A 22,974-nucleotide genomic window follows, 5' to 3' on the forward strand; every position below is an offset into this window, starting at 1 on the left:
CATGTAGCTTTAAAAGTGTTCAACAACAGCAGACAGTGTAGCTGTCCTAAAACAAAGACATTTTTACATTTTTTCTGCGCCTGTTTTTGGTGTGTTTGTTTATTTGGTGTGCAGGTGTATAAGTGAAATATTTGGTTGCTAAGGACTTCGTGACTACAAACGCCGTCGTTATCTGTCCTCACTGACAAGTATAAAACAATTAGACATTTAAATTTCAATAACATTAAAGTACAAACAGTATGTGAAGTAGAAATGAATTTTTTGTTCAATTCAGGATTGGGTAAGTGAAATTATATCTCTTCAGGACGATGTACTTAATAAGTTAGGTGCAGTTTATTTGGTCATGCGAAAAGTTAATGGATGGGTTTTAATTGGAATGAAGAGATTTTTTATAGAAAAAAAAGCACAATTTCAATTTTTTTTTCAAAAACAAGAAAGTTATTTATTTACAATTCGTGAAAGAAAATTTTCAGATTCGGTAACCAAGGATAGGTGTTAATATATGGGAGAATATAATATTGATTTTATTGGGATGGTGTACTACTTTATGTCATCAAATCTGTTAACAGAAACAATCTCTTTGTTTCGCTGTAAAGACCGTCTCACTTTTTTTTGAACGCTTCCCTACTACTACTCTACGAGCGGTGGCGGCGGCGGCATAGCTAGATACTTAACTGTTTAGATAGCCATGAAATCTTATATCTCCGGCAGTTCAAATTTAGACTGGTATTTTGATAATGAAGTCCGTAGATATGCATTGGTTCCGAGTTCAGAACACAGGTCAAATCTATTACGCGTATACGCCGCGTGAAATGTTTAAGAGTTCAAGACCCACTTTATTGAAATGCACATCAGGTTAAATGGGTTCATTTTTTAATAAATATTTCATTACATGTAAAGGCTATTACAGTTTTAATGAAGCCTATGCGGAACTCCACTGAGGTCTAAAGGGCATGAAAACTAGAAAACTCTTACGCACTTTGGCCAAACTAAGCAAAAGTTAATAACGAAACATGCTCAAAAATAAGTTTAAAAAAAAGACTTTTTGTGCGTTTCTTAGCCCAATTGAGTTGAACGCGTTTAACTGTTTTTCCCTTGTAGGACATTTTTGCACAATTAGAAATAGTTTTTTTTTCTGGAGAGAAAGATATTTAATTTTGTACAGAAGTCATTTGTTCAGACCTACATCCAAGGTTGCAAAAATTCGAAACCTATTTCCAGTATCATCATATCACATCCCCACCCTCCTCCTCCTATATAACAGTTACAGAAGCTAATTTCCCCGAGCGTAAGTATATCTCAGATATTTTTCCATTTGACTGGTTACTGCTGTCTCCTTATAATCGCCTTTGTAACAATTGCTCCTCCACGCTGTGAGTTCGAATCCCGCCAGGAAATTTTTATTCTTTCATGTGAAAAAGCTGTGCAGCTAGATTACGGAACGTCGGTTTTTCCACTCCGGTGCCCGTTCATGCCTGCAATAATGTACGGCGGGGCACCTTTCATGTGATAAAGCTGTGCAGCTAGATAACGGAACGTCGGTTTTTCCACTCCGGTGCCCGTTAATGCCTGCAATAATGTACGGCGGGGCACCTAAGTCAGGTCATCCTCCATCAATAGTGCAGTTTAGCCGCCATATGACATTTACAGTGCTGGTGCTTCTTAAAACCCGACCATCTAAACGTAAACAAACGTAGTCTTTGTTATTTAACCTTGATCCATTATAAATGATTTTCCTTCCCTATTTCGAAAAACATTTTTCCCGCCATTTTTTTTCTCTCAGCGTTTCTGTGGTTTCCATTGCTTTTTTTTTTTTTGGAAATTTTCTTAGTTAAAGATTTATAAACATTGTTAATATGATTTTGTTTTCAAATAAGGCAAGTTCTGCTGTGCATTGTATAGTAAATTTTCTATAAACAATTTTAACATGTTTAATGATCGTGTACAAACGCTTGTGTGCAATTTAACCCTCTCCTTGGGGCTCTGGTTATTCAAATTTACAACGTCATATCATACTACACGTTTGTAACGTCGCTTTTTATTGGATAATCGTGACGTTTATATAGTGTTATAATATACAAGGCTGCTGAGAATTTATAAAGAAATATCGCTTAAGCCTTTATTCCTCTAAAAATGATGTTTGCTGTATTATAAAATTGTTATAGATATTTCTGGCAGGTTATATGGCCGTATATAAACGGTTGTTTGCAATATAACTCCATCCTAGCGGTTGGGTTAATATATATATAAACAACCGTTTATATAGAGCAAAATAACCTGCCAAAAATCTTTATAACTAATAATATAACCTTGTCAATTAGGACTATATAGTATTATACATGCGGCATTAGATTTACAATGGCAGATGTTTCCCGGTTTTTGACATTTTATCTTTCATTTCAACGAATGTTTCACATGTACACAAATGACCAGCAGACGACACTTTCCGCTTGACCTTGGGTGAACTTTAGCCTCAGATAAACAAACGGTATACATGTATTATAATAAAAGACATGTGTAATTTATACGCTTCCTATTTTCTTTTATTTTTCTTTTATTTTATTGCATTCTTTTATTCTTTTATATTTTACATTAGTATTTTTATTTATTAGAGTATTTATGCTTCTGGTTGGTGGGTGAGAGAGAATTGGCATTTATGCTCGTATATTTGGTTTAATTATGTTTCAATTTCATTTGAGAGTCTTTATCATTTGGTTTTATATTAAATTTTACTTTTACAGCTCAGTCTGGTTTAGTTTTATTACAGAGTCTTTTTATTTGCTTTAAAATGAAAGTAATCATTATGATTTGGTTTAAAGAATCATTGTGATTTGATGTAAACAATTATTGTGATTTCGATCAGAGAATCATTGTGAATTGGTTCAGAGAATCATGATGATTTTGTTTAAAGAATAATGGTGATTTGATGTAGAGAATTATTTTGATTTCGATCAGAGAATCATTGTGTTATTTGGTTTCGAGAATCACTGTGATTTGGTTTAGAGAATTATTGTGATTTGGTTTAGAGAATCACTGTGATTTGGTTTAGAGAATTGTTGTGATTTGGTTAAGAGAATCACTGTGATTAAGTTTAGAGAATTATTGTGATTTCGTTCAGAGAATCATTGTGATTTGATTTAGAGAATCACTGTGATTTGGTTTGGAGAATTATTGTGATTTCGTTCAGAGATTTATTTGATTTGGAGAATTATTGTGATTTCGTTCAGAGAATCATTTGATTTGGTTTGGAGAATTATTGTGATTTGGTTTAGAGAATCACTGTGATTTGGTTTAGAGAATTATTGTGATTTCGTTCAGAGAATCATTGTGTCATTTGGTTTAGAGAATCATTTGAGCCGCGTCACGACAAAACCAACATAATGGGTTTGCGACCAGCATGGATCCAGACCAGACTGCGCATCCGCGCAGTCTGATCAGGATCCATGCTGTTCGCTTACAAACTTTGTAACAAGTAGAGAAACTGATAGAGAACAGCATGGATCCTGATCAGACTGCGCGGATGCGCAGGCTGGTCTGGATCCATGCTGGTCGCAAACCCATTATGTTGGTTTTGTCGTGACGCGGCTCATTTATGGTTTAGTTTACATAGTAATTGTGGTTTGATTTAATGAACAAATCGGTTGAAATTCTCACCACTCCTGTTCCAATTCACCAAAGCCATGGATGGAGCAAAGTTATGTCGACCACCACAGCAAAACTAACATGCAAATGCAGCTTAACCGACCGATTTAGCACCTGACCGGTTTTCCTGGATAACTAACCTGTAAATATAAATTCCTACGCAAGAGACCGGCTACTTATCCCACATGATTTCGAAACAAGCGGTGACCATTAGAATCTATTTTGCCTCACCAGAACCGAACCAGTGATCTTATGATTATATTCCCGATACTTTTACTATATACAATACAAGTAAATTATTAATTATAAAAAGCGGCTCGGGTTAAATTCGCAAACAACCGTTTATACATAGGGTCAAAAATTTTCATAACAAATAATATAAATGCTCTTATTTAAATATACATGTGTATAAGGACATTTGACAAAAACAATGAGAAATTTGTCCTGGTGGTCATTTTCCTTGTTCTTTCTTAATTTTTCTTTAATTTTCTAAGTTCAAAGAAATTCTTCAAAAGTATGTTAACATTTATGCAAAAGCTTATATGAAAGTTATAAAATTTTTCTTTAATTTTCCAAGTTCAAAGAAATTCTTCAAAAGTATGTTAACATTTATGCAAAAGCTTATATGAAAGTTATTACAACTTCTATTGGGCAATTTTGTAGTAGTTGTTGGTCGTTTTGGTTAAATAATTCAGACCGTTTGTGTTATTTGTAAGCTTATTATTTAAGATGAGAAACTGTTATAATTGTAATATTAATTAACGAGATATATCTTACAATATATATAACGTATTTATTTTTTCCCCTTTTTTATTTATTTATCTGTCTATTACATGTACAAGTTTGACTGAATGTATGTATGTATGTGTGTTTGGTGTGCATGATGCGTGCGTGCGTGCTCACTCACTCACTCACTCACTCACTCACTAACACTGACTAACTGACTGACTTCTTGACTGACCTCACCTCTCCTGTGCTCTCCTTACTTATACTTACTTACTGTTATTTATTTATTTATTTATTTATTTATTTAAGTATTTATTCATTTTGTAGGGACGTGTATGTTATTAATATCAGCCTTTACTCTAAATGGTGAGTATTTTTGTTTTCACCTACATTTATTTTATAGGAAATCACTAGAGGAAATCTCCTGTATGAGTGAATTATTATAAAAAAAGGTTTGTCACATTGTAAAAGTTCTGAACAAGTCTTATATAGTTACTTAAACTTTCATAAGAATAATTCAATTTAAAAGAAATGTATGGAAATAGTGTATTCTTAACAAAGATAAAAAGTAATTTAACTATATACATGTATACGTTGCAGAAACATATTCTGCTTTGTTACAAATGTTAGATAGTAAAGAAAATACGATTTTCCCCTATATGTAATACGGGGTTTCTACAAATAAATATAAATTATAGAAAGAGACTTAGAGCGAAAGTGTAGTTTTTTATGAGTTTATTGTTTTGTATCAACAAACTGGAGCACATTTATTTATATCACAAAAAAAAGTAATTAACTGGCATCAACTTGAAGCTCTGATGCCAGTGGTAAACAGCCAGGCCACCCTGCACTTTGGTGCAATATGATCAGGCTTTATACTGCTGGTTGTTCATTTTTTTAAATTTTATTATTGAAATCCCTATTATTTGAAAAACTTTCTAAATTAAAAGCAGAGTAAATCCAATATACAATTTCATAGAGTGAGCACCATACTAAATACCGTATTCCGTTTATACCGGACAAGGCGCTAAAATCTCGCCTTTTCACCCGCCGAACGTGTAATTCATCTCTTCTCATCGATTTTTATACGATTATGAATGAAAAATGTAAGAAGAGGCGAAAAAAGCGATATTTTTCTATTTTTTGATCATGATTTCTGTAAGCGTCAAGAGGTACTGTTCCAACACTGTCTTTACAATATATTTTAAATTCTTAATTTTAGTGAATGGTCAGTATGTTCTAAAATGCATGTCATGCAGGAAAGCAGCCCATTTTACTCACTGTGAGGATATGGTGAAATGTAATCCTATTAAAGAGGTAAGTAAAACTTGTAATAACAGTTTTGTAATAATAAACCCCTAAAGCAGCGTGCCTATGTTCATGTTTTTTGGGTTTTTTTAATAAAAATGTATATGAAAGTAAAATATTGTGAAGTGAACAAATGTATAAATTTACACATACCAAACGATGTTTACAATCCATGTAAATGACCAAAAAAAAGGGAAAGAGGTCAAAATATGCAAAAATAGCCTTTACGCAGTTAGATTTATGGTGTTAAAAACTCCAAAATTAGTAATTAATCGCACATAATATGTAAATTGTTATGAATCTTTGTACCTTTCTTACAATCTTTGTTCAGTTTTGTTCAGTTTTTGATGTTCTTGAACAAGTTTGGCTTATTTTGAGGCAAACAGCTTTAACCTGCCGAATTCTTTAAATTCCGCCATTTTCGATAATAGGCGTGGTATCCCGATAACGGAACAATCGCAACTTTTCGGCTAAATAATAATCATCGAGGCGTTCCGAGTGAAAACAGAAGCGGTGCCACTGTCCATTATGTCAAGTTAGTCAGCCAGTTGCATAGTTCTGGCTTTCATAACTTTATATGTCGCTTTTATTTTGACGCTGTGCGACAGTTAAGCCGTACTATAAAACCTGTTCGCAGAAGTCTCTTTAGCTAGCAGATTTTAAGCGTTCATATCTAGATAAGTATAATTTCATTTTCTGTATTGTTATTGATAGTTTGACTAATAAATTTGCTTCATTTGGAAACAACAGTACTAGTCTAGTACATGCATTTGCGAGCGTTAGTATTTTGTACATTAAAGGGACTCCACTGAGGTTTTTTTTTTTGACATGTCGGGACTGAAAATTTTTTTTCTCCAGATTAATGCTCCTCTTGTTGCAGGTAATGATGGTAAATTTCAGTACATCCGTTTCCCTGAATGATAATACATGTAATCTAATTGTGAAAAATGGCCCAAAATTATAAAGCGATGACTCAAATCGGACAAAGAATAGCACAAAAAATACGATTTTTAATTCATTTCTGAGTACATTTCTTAATTATCTTTTGCATATCCTTTTGTTTTAAGTGCCCCAGTTTATCTATCACGTAAGGAATTCAATTCATATATTTTTAGGCTTTTGGACATCGGTGAACTTCCTTTCTTAATGTACATTCATTTCGTAATTTCAACTCTATTTCGTAGTGTTTCTATCAGGGATTGAGCTCTGTATTGTCATTTATCACACACCCGTGCCGGTTTTTGCGACTCCGTAAATATGGTATTGCACGGCCGTGCATATATTTTGACGTGACGTCATTAGCGTTATACAAACATAGTGTAAAGACGCGCTAAATGTTAGCGTTATACTATATGAAAAATGACTCTTATTTCACTTTAAACGGTCTTTATTTTGGGTATGTGATAAATAGAATATTAAATTCGTGTAAGTTCATTACTGAATTTATTGCACTCGTTGGATAAAATGATATTATGCTCGCCAGAGGCTCGCATAATATAATTTTTTTCAACTCGTGCAATAAATTCAGTATTGAACTTACACTCATTCTATACCCTCTATTTATATATGACGGTATAACTTTCACTTGTTTATAAGAAAAATTATTAGAGTAACGTATTCTTTTTCCTGCACGTAGCAACACTTAAAAAGTTATTTACATGAACAGGAAATTGAGTCATACAATGTCATGACGTACTGTCATGACAGAAAAAAATAATTTGCTGATAATCACACCGTAAAGTTCAACCGTTCAATGCGTCAACAGCCGTACTAGTATATATATGTCGGTATAAAAACATAATTTACGAACGGTATTTATCTATTTAAACATATCCCAAGTGTGCTCAAATAATCCATGCTGTGGATTCATAGTCAACATTGAAAAAAGCCTGCTAATAAATTTCTGGTCCTGTGCAAGCTCAACTTTACGTGAATTTTGATTGAAAATAACCACACTTTCCTATGAGATGCGGCTTTTTTTTAAAAGTCACACAAACTTATATTACCTCATGATAATAAATCATTAACAGATACGATTCGTAAACGTCAACATTTAGTCATTAAATATTCCAAACCATACCTTCAAAAAAGCTTTTCTTATAAAGATAAAGGGTATTTAAGTTTGAATGTCTTGAGTTACGTCATCAACCTTTCGACTCTATTTAATGATAACATCGACATCCACTCATCAACAACTATGAATAATGGTGAAAACCGTTCGACGAAACAATTTTATGGGTTTTGTGCTATAGTAACTGGGAAAGAGTAAAAAAAAATGTTAGCAGGCTCCTTTAGATGATGACTATGACCCCATAACATTGATTTACTCAAACACTGTTTGGATACGTTAAAAATAGATAAATACTTACCATCCTTCAATTATCTTTTTATACCGACATGTGTAATCTAGTACGGCTGTCGACGCGTTGAACGGTTGTCTACCCATTAGATTGTACGGTGCGATTATTGTTTCTGGTTGGGTCTTGAGTCACACACACACCAACACAATAGAGGTCATAATTATGGCGACTTTTTAGCTTTACTTGATGAGGAAGACCTCAAGTGCCTCTCCGTGCACGAATCAGGCACAAACAGACCCCTGAATAGCACCGCCGACGTTCCGTAAACTAACTATAGATGGTTTCAACACACGAAAGTCAAAGAGTTAATGTCCCTGGCGAGAGGCAAACCCACAGCAATTAGGGAAGAGGGGTTGAACATTCACTGAACATTCACCATAAAAGTTCTTTAAATTTATTTGATAAACTGTAACTGAAGTGTCAAATACTAAGGCTGTACTTTTTGTGTTTTGAGTTACTTTAATGCAAAAATTCGTAAATTGTCACATTTTTGCAATACTGATGAATAGCTTTTGAAGATATGTTTGATGTTAACACAAAGTAGATGACAATCAGATTGATATAGGTTTTTCATTTAGCAATTATTACCTCCCCTGGCGGCCATTTTGCGAGGCATTTCCAAAATATATGCACAAGATAAGATAAAAAATGTCTGATAATTCTAATTTAAGAATAAGATCATTCAAAACAGTTTTACTAATTACAGGTATGTTATGTGGAGGAAGAAATAGACATCGGTGGCGAAATTGTAGTGAACGCTGGGTGCCGAGAAAAAACGGTCAGTTTATGTTAAGTTTTCCTTATTTTGTTTAAAAACATTAGTTTTCCTTATTTTGTTTAAAACATTATCTTGGCGCAATGATCATTTTTTTAAAGACCTATTATGCCCCAGATATGCTGTTATTTTCATTTATTACAAGCTTTTTATCTTGGTGTCCGGTTGTAGTGTTTAAAAAGTTACACTTTGGCCAATAACATCCGCAGGCACGTGTATCGGACCTGGGAAGAAAATTTGACCACATTGATAAAAAACATCTGTGTTCATCTTAAATGTGTCAAAAACCAAAAAAAAAAAATCGCCCCCTTAAAAATATACTATAAGTTATGCAAGGCCGGAAACTCCAGATTCGAGTCTATATATGAGCAATGGGTTATTTACCGGGACGTTGTGATAACAATTGTCCAGATAATTAAAAAAAAGCTTGTATCACTATTTCACGTTTGTATTAATAAGCTTCTAAATGAGACCGACCCCAAGTCTCTAGCACTTCCCGTTCTCAGCGCATTCGTGCTAAAACTCCCAGGTAGACAAAAAAGTGACACAACAATTATGTACGTAAACATAGACTAATACATGTTTGTCAGCCGAGTACGGGTCAACATCTCTTGAATTTACTAAATAATATTACTAAATACATTAAATGGGACCACTCACAACCGTCAATAGCATCTGATACACGCGAAATTCGAGTTTCAAACATTTTCACGGCCTTTCGATTCCTTGCTACGCCATTAGGCATCCGTGTGCGAAACGTTGCGGTTTCGTTACTATTGGCCAATCAGACGACTCCTTACAAAATATCGAACAGCTGATTTACAATGGCGTAAAATATTTTTTTTTTAATTTTGTTTTCTTAACATGCTTTAAATCGATGCCATTTGAATTATTATTGTTTGTTGATGATTGTTGTGTCGAACACTTCTCATTTATCTGTTTACTTTTATGAATTTTGGGTAAACAGTAAAAGTTTCTTTGTTTCGCTTCAAAATTTGTAAAATAATCATATTCTTTGTGCACGGAACAGGTCTGAAATCGATCATTAAGGTTTCTGTAATATTGCTTTAAACAGAGAATTCTTTCTGTTCTTTCAAAATTTACATCTTAGATTAATCTGTTCTAGAAATGTGACGCAATCGGCTGCTTTGGTGACGAAAGTAAGATCAGAAAAAGGAGCGCCAATCAAACATCAATCGGGATAAATAGCGGACAACTAGATAGAGATATTGTATGCCATCACTGTTGTGACGGAGATTTCTGTAATATGTATGGTTGTCCTGATTCATGTAAGTAGACAAGGCGTCGTTTACTGTCTTCCCGCCCAAACATCCTTCCCTCTATCACGTGACGGAGATTTCTGTAATATGTATGATTGTCCTGATTCTTGTAAGTAGACAAGGCGTCGTTTACTGTCTTTCCGCCCAAACATCATCCCCTCTATCACGTGACGGAGATTTCTATAATATGTACGGTTGTCCTGGTTCATGTAAGTAAACAATTAAGGCAACGTTTTCTGTCTTCCCGCCCAAACATCCTTCCCTCTATCACGTGACGGAGATTTCTGTAATATGTATGATTGTCCTGATTCTTGTAAGTAGACAAGGCGTCGTTTACTGTCTTCCTGCCCAAACATCTTCCCTCTATCATGTGACGGAGATTTCTGTAATATGTACGGTTGTCCTGGTTCATGTAAGTAGACAAGGCGTCGTTTACTGTCTTCCCGCCCAAACATCCTTCCCTCTATCACGTGACGGAGATTTCTGTAATATGTACGGTTGTCCTGATTCATGTAAGTAGACAAGGCGTCGTTTACTGTCTTTCCTGCCCTAACATCCTTCCCTCTATCACGTGACGGAGATTTCTATAATATGTATGGTTGTCCTGATTCATGTAAGTAGACAAGGCGTCGTTAACTGTCTTTCCGCCCAAACATCCTCCCCTCTATCACGTGACGGAGATTTCTATAATATGTATGGTTGTCCTGATTCATGTAAGTAGACAAGGCGTCGTTTACTGTCTTCCCGCCCAAACATCATCCCCTCTATCACGTGACGGAGATTTCTATAATATGTATGGTTGTCCTGATTCATGTAAGTAGACAAGGCGTCGTTTACTGTCTTTCCGCCCAAACATCATCCCCTCTATCACGTGACGGAGATTTCTATAATATGTATGGTTGTCCTGATTCATGTAAGTAGACAAGGCGTCGTTTACTGTCTTCCCGCCCAAACATCATCCCCTCTATCACGTGACGGAGATTTCTATAATATGTATGGTTGTCCTGATTCATGTAAGTAGACAAGGCGTCGTTTACTGTCTTTCCGCCCAAACATCATCCCCTCTATCACGTGACGGAGATTTCTATAATATGTATGGTTGTCCTGATTCATGTAAGTAGACAAGGCGTCGTTTACTGTCTTTCCGCCCAAACATCCTCCCCTCTATCATGTGACGGAGATTTCTGTAATATGTACGGTTGTCCTGGTTCATGTAAGTAGACAAGGCGTCGTTTACTGTCTTTCCGCCCAAACATCCTCCCCTCTATCACGTGACGGAGATTTCTATAATATGTATGGTTGTCCTGATTCATGTAAGTAGACAAGGCGTCGTTTACTGTCTTCCCGCCCAAACATCATCCCCTCTATCACGTGACGGAGATTTCTGTAATATGTACGGTTGTCCTGATTCATGTAAGTAGACAAGGCAACGTTTTCTGTCTTCCCGCCTAAACATCCTCCCCTCTTTCACGTGACGGAGATTTCTGTAATATGTACGGTTGTCCTGATTCATGTAAGTAGACAAGGCAACGTTTTCTGTCCCCTGCCAAAGTCCCTTACCCTTTCTGCAATATATTTGGTTGAAGTGACTGATATAAGAAGGCAAAGTGACGTTTTTGTCTTCGCCGCTTAAATTCCCTCCTTTTTTGCATCTGACGAATTGTTTTTGCAAAATGTAAGGCTGTTTTTTTTTCGTGAAAGAAGACAATGCGACGTTTTTTTCTCCCCGCCTCCCCGAATGTTGCAGCTAGGGCCTGTTCATGAACGGTACTGAAAAGTGCAAAATACCGTACCCCCCTAGCACCTACTTACGGAGAATACAACAGTTAATATGAAAATTAAAAATCAATCGGAACTGTGTTCATAATTATGTCGGGTATCACGAACCATGAATGTGATGCATCAGTGTCATTCCATGAAAAGGTCTCCAAGTAAATAAATGCGTGTGTCCTAAACGAGAAAACAATGAACGGAACTAAATAAATTCGAACTTTGAGAGGGTACTAGCGGTATGAAGCTTGCATACCACAGACAAGCTGTCCAAAGACAAATCTGATTTCTGTAATATGTTTGGTAGTCCGGACCCGTTTAAAAAGACAAGATTGAGTTTTTGTCCCAACTCTTTAAATAGTCCTCGAAGTGATCAATCCTTTTAGTCAATAAAGTACAAGTACATGTAACATTACTTACAACAAACAGAACCCGATATACAAAATTCGATTAAAGGTCGATATTTACGTCAAGCTCGTTCAGTCGTACATGTATTATCACAATTTTGAGAAGAACATTTGAGCCGCGTCACGACAAAACCAACATAATGGGATTGCGACCAGCATGGATCCAGACCAGCCTGCGCATCCGCGCAGTCTGATCAGGATCCATGCTGTTCGCTTACAAACCCTATAGCAAGTAGAGAAACTGATAGCGAACAGCATGAATCCTGATCAGACTGCGCGGATGCGCAGACTGGTCTGGATCCATGTTGGTCGCAAACGCATTATGTTGGTTTTGTCGTGACGCGGCTCAAATGTTGGTGACCTGTCAGCTGTACTGATGTCGGAATTTGACCCACCAGGTTTACGTAAGAAACACTTTGGCACGATTTATTTTGAAATCGTGAAAAGAAAATTTAATCACGTTTACTGTGCGTCATTAAAAGTGTTGTTTTTTTTTTTCGAAGCACCTTCGGCATTGTTAACTTTTTCTGTATCAAATGAAAATTTTAAGGCTTACACTACAGTTGCATAGACAAATAGTCAGATTGAGTACTTAAAAATATTATTTGAGTGAGCGAACAATCCGAAATTTATTTAAAGCTATTAGTCTAGTCCTACATAAAAATATTAATTTGATAAATTATTTCCGTCATGTCAAAAAAAACCAACAAAACAACAACAACAACAAACAAACAAAAACTTAATGGAGTCCCTTTAAACATTTGTTTGTAAAATTTTCTAAAGATGGAAGAGTTATCAAAGAGAAAGGTTCATCGAATAAATCTATAGTACGCTTCACATTATATGTCATTACGATCAAATGCGGTAACGGGTTTTTTTATGTTATTTATCAATGAAATGCGGTTACGATTTTTTTTATGTTATTACACTGCACTGAAATGCGGTACTAGCTAACGGTTATTATGTTATTGCACTGAAATGCGGTAACGGTTATTATGTTATTGCACTGAAATGCGGTAACGGTTATCATGTTATCACAATCAAATGCGGTAACTGTTGTTTAATGTTAATACAATCAAATGCGGTATCGGTTTTATATGTTCTTAAACAATGTTATGCGATAGCGGTTTTTATATGTTACTATACAATCAAATGCGGTGACAATTCTTGTATTATCTTACGATTTATTGAAGTGACTATATGTTATTACAATAAAATGCGGTAATGATATTTTTATATGTAAATATACGAGCAAATGCCGAAACAGGATTTATATGTCATTATACCATCAAATGCGTTAATAACAACGCATTAGAAAAGTTTCATGCATTTCAAATCTCTTCAACAGACTCGCTTTAACATGCTTCAAAATGGTTGTCACCAAATTGTTTTAATAGTCTTACATCTTACATCGACCTCCATTTCAATTTTCGTTTAAGTTGATGTCAGCCATCTTCCCGGAAGTAGATGTTTTGTTTGCGATCACGTTTTACAGCCGGAGTACTGTAATGTTATCAAAAACTGCGAAGCAGGCTATGTAAGAACAATATTACTACTCGTATAATATATTGAAATTGTGTCTCAGCAACTGTTTCTCTCTTTTGTGACTGTTTATGTAACTGCTTTCTTATTTTGTAACTGTTTCTGTATCTATTTCCGTATTTTATAACTGTTTCTGTAAATGATTTCTTATTTTGATATTTTTTCTATAACTGTATAGCTGTAAAAGAAATAGCTTTTTTATTTTGCGACTGTTTCTATAACTGCTTTCTTATTTTGTTACTGTTTCTGTAACTGTTTTCTTACTTCATATCCGGTTTTTTGTAACTGTTTTCTTATTTTATAACTATTTCTGTAACTGTTTTCATATTTTGTAATAGTTTCTAAAAGGCATTTCTGTGTTTTATAACCGTTTTTATACGTGTATTTTATAATCGTTCTGTATTTTGGATCTTTAAATTTAAAAAAATAAAATGACCGATTGATTTTTTTCAGTCCTGTGGTAAAGAAATTATGTCTTTTGGTTCTGGAATAAGGTACACCTTGCTGTGTATCAGGACACAGGTGCGTTTTATGAACATTCTTTTTTGGTGGTGGTGTTGGTATTTTTCACTCCGGATCACGGCAATACGCCACGTTGAATTAACCCGAGCACAGTTCATCGTTCCTGGGCAGGCTGTCAAGCAGTAAACTTCTGTACATACCAAAGCAGAGGTACAGTGCATATGACTGTTTAAAACATTTTCATGATCAATCACAACAAAAGTGACCTGCACTGGTATCCGGGAATCGAACACGAGTCGCCCGATTCACAGTCCAGCGCTCTACCTATTGAGCATGAACAAGTTTGACATAGACTGTTCCTCTTATTGTCACAATTTTTAACCCTGTTTGTGAGTTGGGATTCATACGCATTCGGACCAATTAGCAGTGATCATTTTCATTAGCATTACACCTTTATTAATAATAAGAATGACGTATTTGAAATTACAAACTGTTACGGACTGTGGTTATTTAACCAGCGTTCGTAATAAGTGACATTTTAGTTATTAGAGATATCCGTATATAATGAGCGGTATTTCGCAAAATCGTCACTTTTTTTTATAAGATTCTATTTACAAATAACAAATAATTTTATGACTAAGCTTCAGTTAATAGATAGGCTTTTTGATACGTGTATGGTGACGTTAGTAATTAATATTGCGTGATTTATGAACTTTTTTGTCTTAAAAAATATCATACTTATTGTTAATGTCACTCTAAGATCAGTGTCTTTTTAGAACGATTTTCATTTGCATGTGTTTGATATTATGTGTTCAAGTGTAAGGCTAAAAAAGTTAATGTAGATCTTTTCAACTATTAGACTAAAAAAAGGTTTATGTTTTTTAAGTATAAGGTAGACTCAAAAAAGTATATATATTCGACTGTAAGACTAAAAAAAGTTTATGTTTTTAAGTATAAGGTAGTTTTTAAGTATAAGGTAGACTCAAAAAAGTATATATATTCGACTGTAAGACTAAAAAAAAGTTTATGTATTCAAGTATTAGTAAGACTCAAAGAAGTTTATATATTAAGACTAAAATGGTTATGTAATCAAGTATAAGACTAAAAAAAAGTTAATGTTGTCAAGTATTAGACTCAAAGAAGTTTATGTTTTTAAGTATAAGACTAAAATGGTTATGTAATCAAGTATAAGACTAAAAAAAAGTTAATGTTGTCAAGTATTAGACTCAAAGAAGTTTATGTTTTTAAGTATAAGACTAAAATGGTTATGTAATCAAGTATAAGACTCAAAGAAGTTTATGTTTTTAAGTATAAGACTAAAATGGTTATGTAATCAAGTATAAGACTAAAAAAAAGTTAATGTTGTCAAGTATTAGACTCAAAGAAGTTTATGTTTTTAAGTATAAGACTAAAATGGTTATGTAATCAAGTATAAGACTAAAAAAAAGTTAATGTTGTCAAGTATTAGACTCAAAGAAGTTTATGTTTTTAAGTATAAGACTAAAATGGTTATGTAATCAAGTATAAGACTCAAAGAAGTTTATGTTTTTAAGTATAAGACTAAAATGGTTATGTAATCAAGTATAAGACTAAAAAAAAGTTAATGTTGTCAAGTATTAGACTCAAAGAAGTTGATGTTTTTAAGTATAAGACTAAAATGGTTATGTAATCAAGTATAAGACTAAAAAAAAGTTAATGTTGTCAAGTATTAGACTCAAAGAAGTTTATGTTTTTAAGTATAAGACTAAAATGGTTATGTAATCAAGTATAAGACTAAAAAAAAGTTAATGTTGTCAAGTATTAGACTCAAAGAAGTTTATGTTTTTAAGTATAAGACTAAAATGGTTATGTAATCAAGTATAAGACTAAAAAAAAGTTAATGTTGTCAAGTATTAGACTCAAAGAAGTTTACTGTTTTTAAGTATAAGACTAAAATGGTTATGTAATCAAGTATAAGACTAAAAAAAGTTAATGTTGTCAAGTATTAGACTCAAAGAAAATGTTTTTAAGTATAAGACTTAAAATGGTTATGTAATCAAGTATAAGACTAAAAAAAGTTAATGTTGTCAAGTAAGACTGCAAAGAAGTTTTATGTTTTTAAGTATATAACTAAAAGTTATGTATAATCAAGTATAAGACTAAAAAAAAAGTTAATGTTGTCAAGTATTAGACTCAAAGAAGTTTTATGTTTTTAAGTATAAGACTAAAATGGTTATGTAATCAAGTATAAGACTAAAAAAAAGTTAATGTTGTCAAGTATTAGACTCAAAAAGAAGTTTAAATGTTATTTAAGTATAAAGACTAAAATGTTGTAAGTATAGCTCAAAGGTTATGTTTTAAATCTAAAAGTATAAGACTAAAAAAAAGTTAATGTTGTCAAGTATTAGACTCAAAAAGAAGTTTATGTTTTTAAGTATAAGACTAAAATGGTTATGTAATCAAGTATAAGACTAAAAAAAGTTAATGTTGTCAAAGTATTAGACTCAAAGAATGTTTAATGTTTTTAAGTATAAAGACTAAATGGTTATGTAATCAAGTATAAGACTAAAAAAAAAAGTTAATGTTGTCAAGTATTAGACTCAAAGAAGTTTATGTTTTTAAGTATAAGACTAAAATGGTTATGTAATCAAGTATAAGACTAAAAAAAAGTTATGTTGTCAAGTATTAGACTCAAAGAAGTTTATGTTTTTAAGTATAAGACTAAAATGGTTATGTAATCAAGTATAAGACTAAAAAAAAAGTTAATGTTGTCAAGTATTAGACTCAAAGAAGTTTAATGTTTTTAAGTATAAGACTAAAATGGTTATGTAATCAAGTATAAGACTAAAAAAAGTTAATGTTGTCAAGTATTAGACTCAAAGAAGTTTATGTTTTTAAGTATAAGACTAAAATGTTATGTAATCAAGTATAAGACTAAAAAAAGTTAATGTTGTCAAGTATTAGACTCAAAGAAGTTTATGTTTTTTAAGTATAAGACTAAAATGGTTATGTAATCAAGTATTAAGACTAAAAAAAAAGTTATGTTGTCAAGTTAAGTAATTATTAGACTCAAAGAAGTTTATGTTTTTAAGTATAAGACTAAAATGGTTATGTAATCAAGTATAAGACTAAAAAAAAAAAAGTTAATGTTGTCAAGTCAAGTATAAGACTATTAGACTCAAAGAAGTTTATGTTTTTAAGTATAAGACTAAAATGGTTATGTAATCAAGTATAAGACTAAAAAAAAGTTAATGTTGTCAAGTATTAGACTCAAAGAAGTTTATGTTTTTAAGTATAAGACTAAAATGGTTATGTAATCAAGTATAAGACTAAAAAAAAGTTTATGTTTTTAAGTATAAGACTAAAATGGTTATGTAATCAAGTATAAGACTAAAAAAAAGTTAATGTTGTCAAGTATTAGACTCAAAGAAGTTTATGTTTTTAAGTATAAGACTAAAATGGTTATGTAATCAAGTATAAGACTAAAAAAAAGTTTATGTTGTCAAGTATTAGACTCAAAGAAGTTTATGTATTCATGTATAAGACTAAAAAGACTTTTGCACTCTATACGGACGAAATATTGACTTCAGTCACAGTTTTCCCTATGGTAGCGTACTAACCATTGGTATAACTGGTTGACAATAATTATTTACACGAACGGTTTTTATCATATGAATATGTCATTGGTATTGTAACAAGCATTGGTACGATTTGGTGAACCTATGGCAACATTATTATCACCAGTAAAGTTGGAACGTCGCCATCTGACCTATGCTGTGTCGGTGTGACGTAAAACCCAATCAAACAAACAAACAATATGAGTTTCATGAAAAGGACAAAGCAATTCTTCTTAGTGTATCTAGATCCAAATTCTGATATCCAGACTTCACACAGAAACAATCGATCCATAAAGTCGTTTACAAGAATAGGCGTAATTCGACTCATGTGCCCTTCCGTGCACTATTTCAGGCACGAACGTTCACCTGAATAGAACCAGCAACGTTCCGTAAGCTAGCTGGATAGCTTCCTCACATGAAATAATCCAAAGTCCCTGTCGGGATTCGGCCTGTCGGGATTCGAACCCACACCGGTGAGGGGCAAGTGGTTTGAAGTCAACGACCTGAACCACCCGGCCAAGGACGCCCCTGAGCTAATAGATCAATTTAAAAAAAATCTTTTTCAAGCCTTGTAAAGAACATAAATTTTCTTGTTTGTTTTCCAAAATGTAAATGTTAAATTCACTAAAATGGCATAAGGATGATTTGAATCAGGATGACAAAAAGCTTTTGGTTCCAGAGTGCTCCAAAAACGCACCAGAAACGTTCTAGGTAAAAGGAAATTTCAAAAGTGAAACTCTGACAGGTATTATTTTTGTATGTATTATGACCATTATTTACATTTACATTTAAATTCATTTAGAAATGTGATTTACTGAAGTTGATTCATAGTAACAACAGCGGGAGAAAGAAGCGGAATTACCAGCAAATAGGAGCAGACTGCTGTGAGGGTCATCTCTGTAATGGATATACGCCCATGAAAATAGGTATTGTTTTTATAAATACCGCACAATCTTAAAAGCTACATGCCTCCAGATGAGCAAAAAATTATTTTGATAAAATCAAAATTGAGAAAATTGTACTTTAGATTTTAGGGGAAAAAAGTTCCACATTCAAGTAATTATTTATATGTTATGTGCAATTAAAGACTGGTTTTTCAGAATTGGTATCTATATTTCTACTGCGTTACTAACGCAGTAAGAGTTATATTAGCATATTTTTACTCTATTTGGTGATATAAATGAGTTGTAAGTGTTATTGATAATGTGTGAATTGCTTTCTTTTGGTTACTTGGCAATATTTAATATTAATTTAGTGTCAGACATAGCAACAAAAGACGTAAGCATTACATATGGATGTTGTTGGCAAGTGCGAGATCCACAATCCGATATTATATATGAGCCGTGGCATGACAAAACCAACATAATGCGTTTGCGACCAGCATGGATCCAGTGCGCGCAGTCTGATCAGGGTCCATGCTGTTCGCTTTCAAACCCTATAACAAGTAGAGAAACTGATAGCGAACAGCATGGATCCTGATAAGACGGCGCGGATGCGCAGGCTGGTCTGGATCCATGCTGGTCGCAGCCCATTATGTTGGTTTTGTCATGACGCGGCTCATATATTTAAAATTAATTCAGATACATAATATAATCTTTGTGAAACATAGATACATTTGAATTGATATAATATATTTTTTCCGTACAAGGAATTATTAACACTATACACAATTGCCAAAAAACAATTTCCTTTTCACACTGAAATACACTATTTTTTCAGAATTGTTAATTCATATTTGAATATCGTTCTGTTTTGTATCACAAGATAGGGGTAAGTTGCTTCACAGTACAAAATGTAGTAAATATTGTGTTTCCTTCTTTTATTCACAGATTCCCCATCAATGGTGTCTGCTATATACAAATGTCCGCTAAGAGGAACCAATCAAATTCCGATTGATACAGGTACGTTTGGTTAGAAAAAAAAAATGAAGAAAAAATAATAGAGAACTAATTTCTAACATACATGTAAATGTTTGATATTTACCATAAACTCCAACTGTTTTATACTTATCTATATATACGGAACGATGGAATATTTACCGCGCGTTTCGACGATGTTTAATATCATATTGATGTATTTATGTATTGTTTGACAATATTGACCTAAGACAATTGAATATTTATTGACCTGTTGTCGGTAATTATCAGATCTCGAAATACCCCATGCAGATTTTAATGTTTGGTACAACGGTATACATGTAAGTATAACTAACTAAGAATTACCAACGTAACACTTGACGTACTAGCTCGATGACTAGACGGAAGACTTTCAGTTAGTTTTTACTTGTACGATTTTTCTATCATATTTCCCAGAACTTGACTGTTATATATGTTTTACATACGAGCCATTCATTGTACGAATTGAAGTTCATGAAATGAAAAAATATGTTTTCATAAAAATGATGTTCGTGAAGTTAGCCAGACAGCCGGAACAGCCGGAGCAGCCGGAGCTCATTTTTGTCAACTCCGGCTGTTCCGGCTAGCCTCAATCCGGTTCCGGCTATACAGGCTGGCCAGTGATGATACGGTCAAACCTGTGCAAAAGAACATTGGTTATTTCCATAATGTAATGTCAAATTACTTATCACAACGATCTCCGGCTATTACGGCTAGCCAGAAAAAACAGAAAACAAGGCCACATAAGATGAAAAAAAATCCGACAGCAAATTGAAGAATATATGTGACATGCATTGTGTGTCCGGGTGTCCGCGGGTATAGGTGTGTCCGTCGGGAATACTCTGATATTTTGCCGACGTTGAGCCGAAAATCGTACTTTACAGCTCATATCTGGCCAATTCCGGCTGGCCCCTGTGGGGACCAGACTCAATTCCGCAGAACCGCATATGGTGGGATGGTTAGGGGGTCTGACCGGGTGTCCGCGCATAAAAATGATGAAATTAATAAGAAATGCTAGAAATGAAACACACAGTTTATCAACTCATGTTTGATATATTTTACAGAAATAAACAAGATTGATCAGTGCTCACTTGTGTCGCCTGTTTATAGCCAAATGCATGTTGCGGCTGCTGTATAGCATAAGACACATGATCAAGCCGAAACGCGTTTTTTATTCAAAGGTCATAATCTCAGCCAAAAATTATTCAACCCGAAAACCTATGTAATGAGTGCAAGATCTTATGCAACCTATCAATCCTTCAACATTCCATCCACATTGCATTAGTGGTACATGTATTAGAGAAGCAGTCCGGACAAATTTTGAAAATAAAAATAATCAAAGGGCCATAACACTGACAAAACTCATAGAACCGAAAAATGGCGAGGACATGCACAACTAGACAGGGTACTAATCATTCCTGTAAGGTTTGGATAAAAATACACAAGAAGTTGTTGATAAGTAGTCCGGACCTGTTCTGTGACGGACGGACATGCGGAAGAACAGATAGGCAACAGGGAAGTGACCCCTATATGTCGCCAATACTCTGTAGAGGCTACACAATTAGCAGTTTATGAAAATTACAATAAAAGGTTTGACCAAGGCAACAACTTGCAACCAGTGGTCACACATCAGTTGTTCTTACCATCAAGCAGTAGTTACTGATTAAAAGTTTCGAGATATGTAGTACCATTAAACTCCTTACCGTAAATCACAACAAATTAAGACAACTTACTGACAAATTTCCCGAAAATGTTTGAGTCTTAGGTCAATATTGCCAAAAAATACTACTGCACTTTTAATGACAGTAAACAATATTTGATAAAGAAATAACCTCGGATGTTAAGTCGAAAATTCTATCACTCCACGTGATCTTGTCACTATAGACAAAGAAGGGAAAAAACTGGTGTTAAACTGCCAGTAAAAACTGTTTAGGGACTACTTGTATACGTGGCTTTTATGTTTACACCCTCGATTATATAGTTTACAAAGCCTTAAAGCAACAATAAAAAACATTTTTATTTATATTTTCAGTTCTTATAATGTTTTCTTTTCATATACAATACCGAAATAATATCTCAAATACACTAACGCCACATATTTGATCATTAATTACTTGTATAGCATGCTTGTAAAGATATACTTTGCTCAATTTTGAGTTGATTATTTTTATTGCAGAAATTTATTGAAATCTATAAAATTCTTACTCCACATGTCTTATACAAGAAAAGAACGTAGAATCTCTGTTTAGGAATCCGCGTTCCTTATGACGAGTCAAGTTGAGCTGGTCCTTTTATTTTATATCTACAAATAGTTATCATTTTTTTCAAATATCAAACTTGAGCATAGTATATCTTTAAGGATATATTGTGAGAAATATATTTATCACATACCCGAGCCGCTTTTGCGACTCCGTAAAATGCTATTGCACGGCCGTGCATATATTTTGACGCGACGCCATTTGCGTTATACAAACATAGTGAAAAGACACGCGAAATGTTCTTTTTCACTTCAAACGGTCTTTATTTTTGGTATGTGATAAATGATAAATTAAATTCGTGAAAGTTCATTACTGAATTTATTGAACTGTTAAATAAAATAATACAATTTCATCTAACTTATTCAATAAATTCAGTATTTATCTTATACACTCATTCAATATCCTCTATTTACGTAGTATACTATATATTTTCTCAATTTTTAGGAGGCTACAACTCAATACAGGAATGGCAAGAAGATTGGTGATTTGTCATTTTGCATATTAAATATGGAAAAGTATAATTGCAATAAAACCAAACATACAAAAATGACTTTCTTTCATATACAATATTAAATATTAACTCCATTGAGCACCAAAGCCTAAAAAATATCGGGAAAAGAGTTCTAGTCCAGTCATGTCAAAAAACTACTATGGAGTTCCTTTCATTTTTTATAAGAAAAGATACTTGTGGTGGGAACTGGTTTCACTCGTCGATTTAGTCAGTAATTAGCTGATAAATTATGTTTGAGAAATAAAAATAAAGTATTTTGATAATCCGAATAAATGAAAAAATAAATAAATAATACTGGCAGCGTTGATAAGAATTACACTTTATTTCGATATGAAAACCTTATCCCAGCTTTTCGATGTATTGACTGCGCTAAATTTTCAGATATCATTTAAAATAGTTATACCCCATAAGTCAACAGTAATTCACATGAAAAAGTACGGCT

General features: G+C 33.6%; 1 protein-coding gene across 1 annotated transcript; it reads left to right on the forward strand.

Moving 5' to 3' along the window:
• The first annotated feature begins 173 nt into the window (after positions 1-173).
• Positions 174-22,568, forward strand: LOC132735347 (uncharacterized). Its single transcript, XM_060722285.1, has 10 exons — positions 174-280; positions 4,696-4,734; positions 5,591-5,685; positions 8,743-8,814; positions 9,938-10,100; positions 13,708-13,805; positions 14,264-14,332; positions 18,671-18,794; positions 19,698-19,769; positions 22,466-22,568. Exons 1-10 carry the CDS (start codon positions 253-255, stop codon positions 22,504-22,506), a joined length of 801 nt encoding a protein of 266 aa, XP_060578268.1. The 5' UTR covers positions 174-252; the 3' UTR covers positions 22,507-22,568.
• Positions 22,569-22,974: the final 406 nt, after the last annotated feature.

This window comes from Ruditapes philippinarum, unplaced genomic scaffold (genome assembly GCF_026571515.1).
Source record: "Ruditapes philippinarum isolate M1 unplaced genomic scaffold, ASM2657151v2 ctg3448_1_1_1_1, whole genome shotgun sequence".
Classification (NCBI taxonomy): domain Eukaryota; kingdom Metazoa; phylum Mollusca; class Bivalvia; order Venerida; family Veneridae; genus Ruditapes; species Ruditapes philippinarum.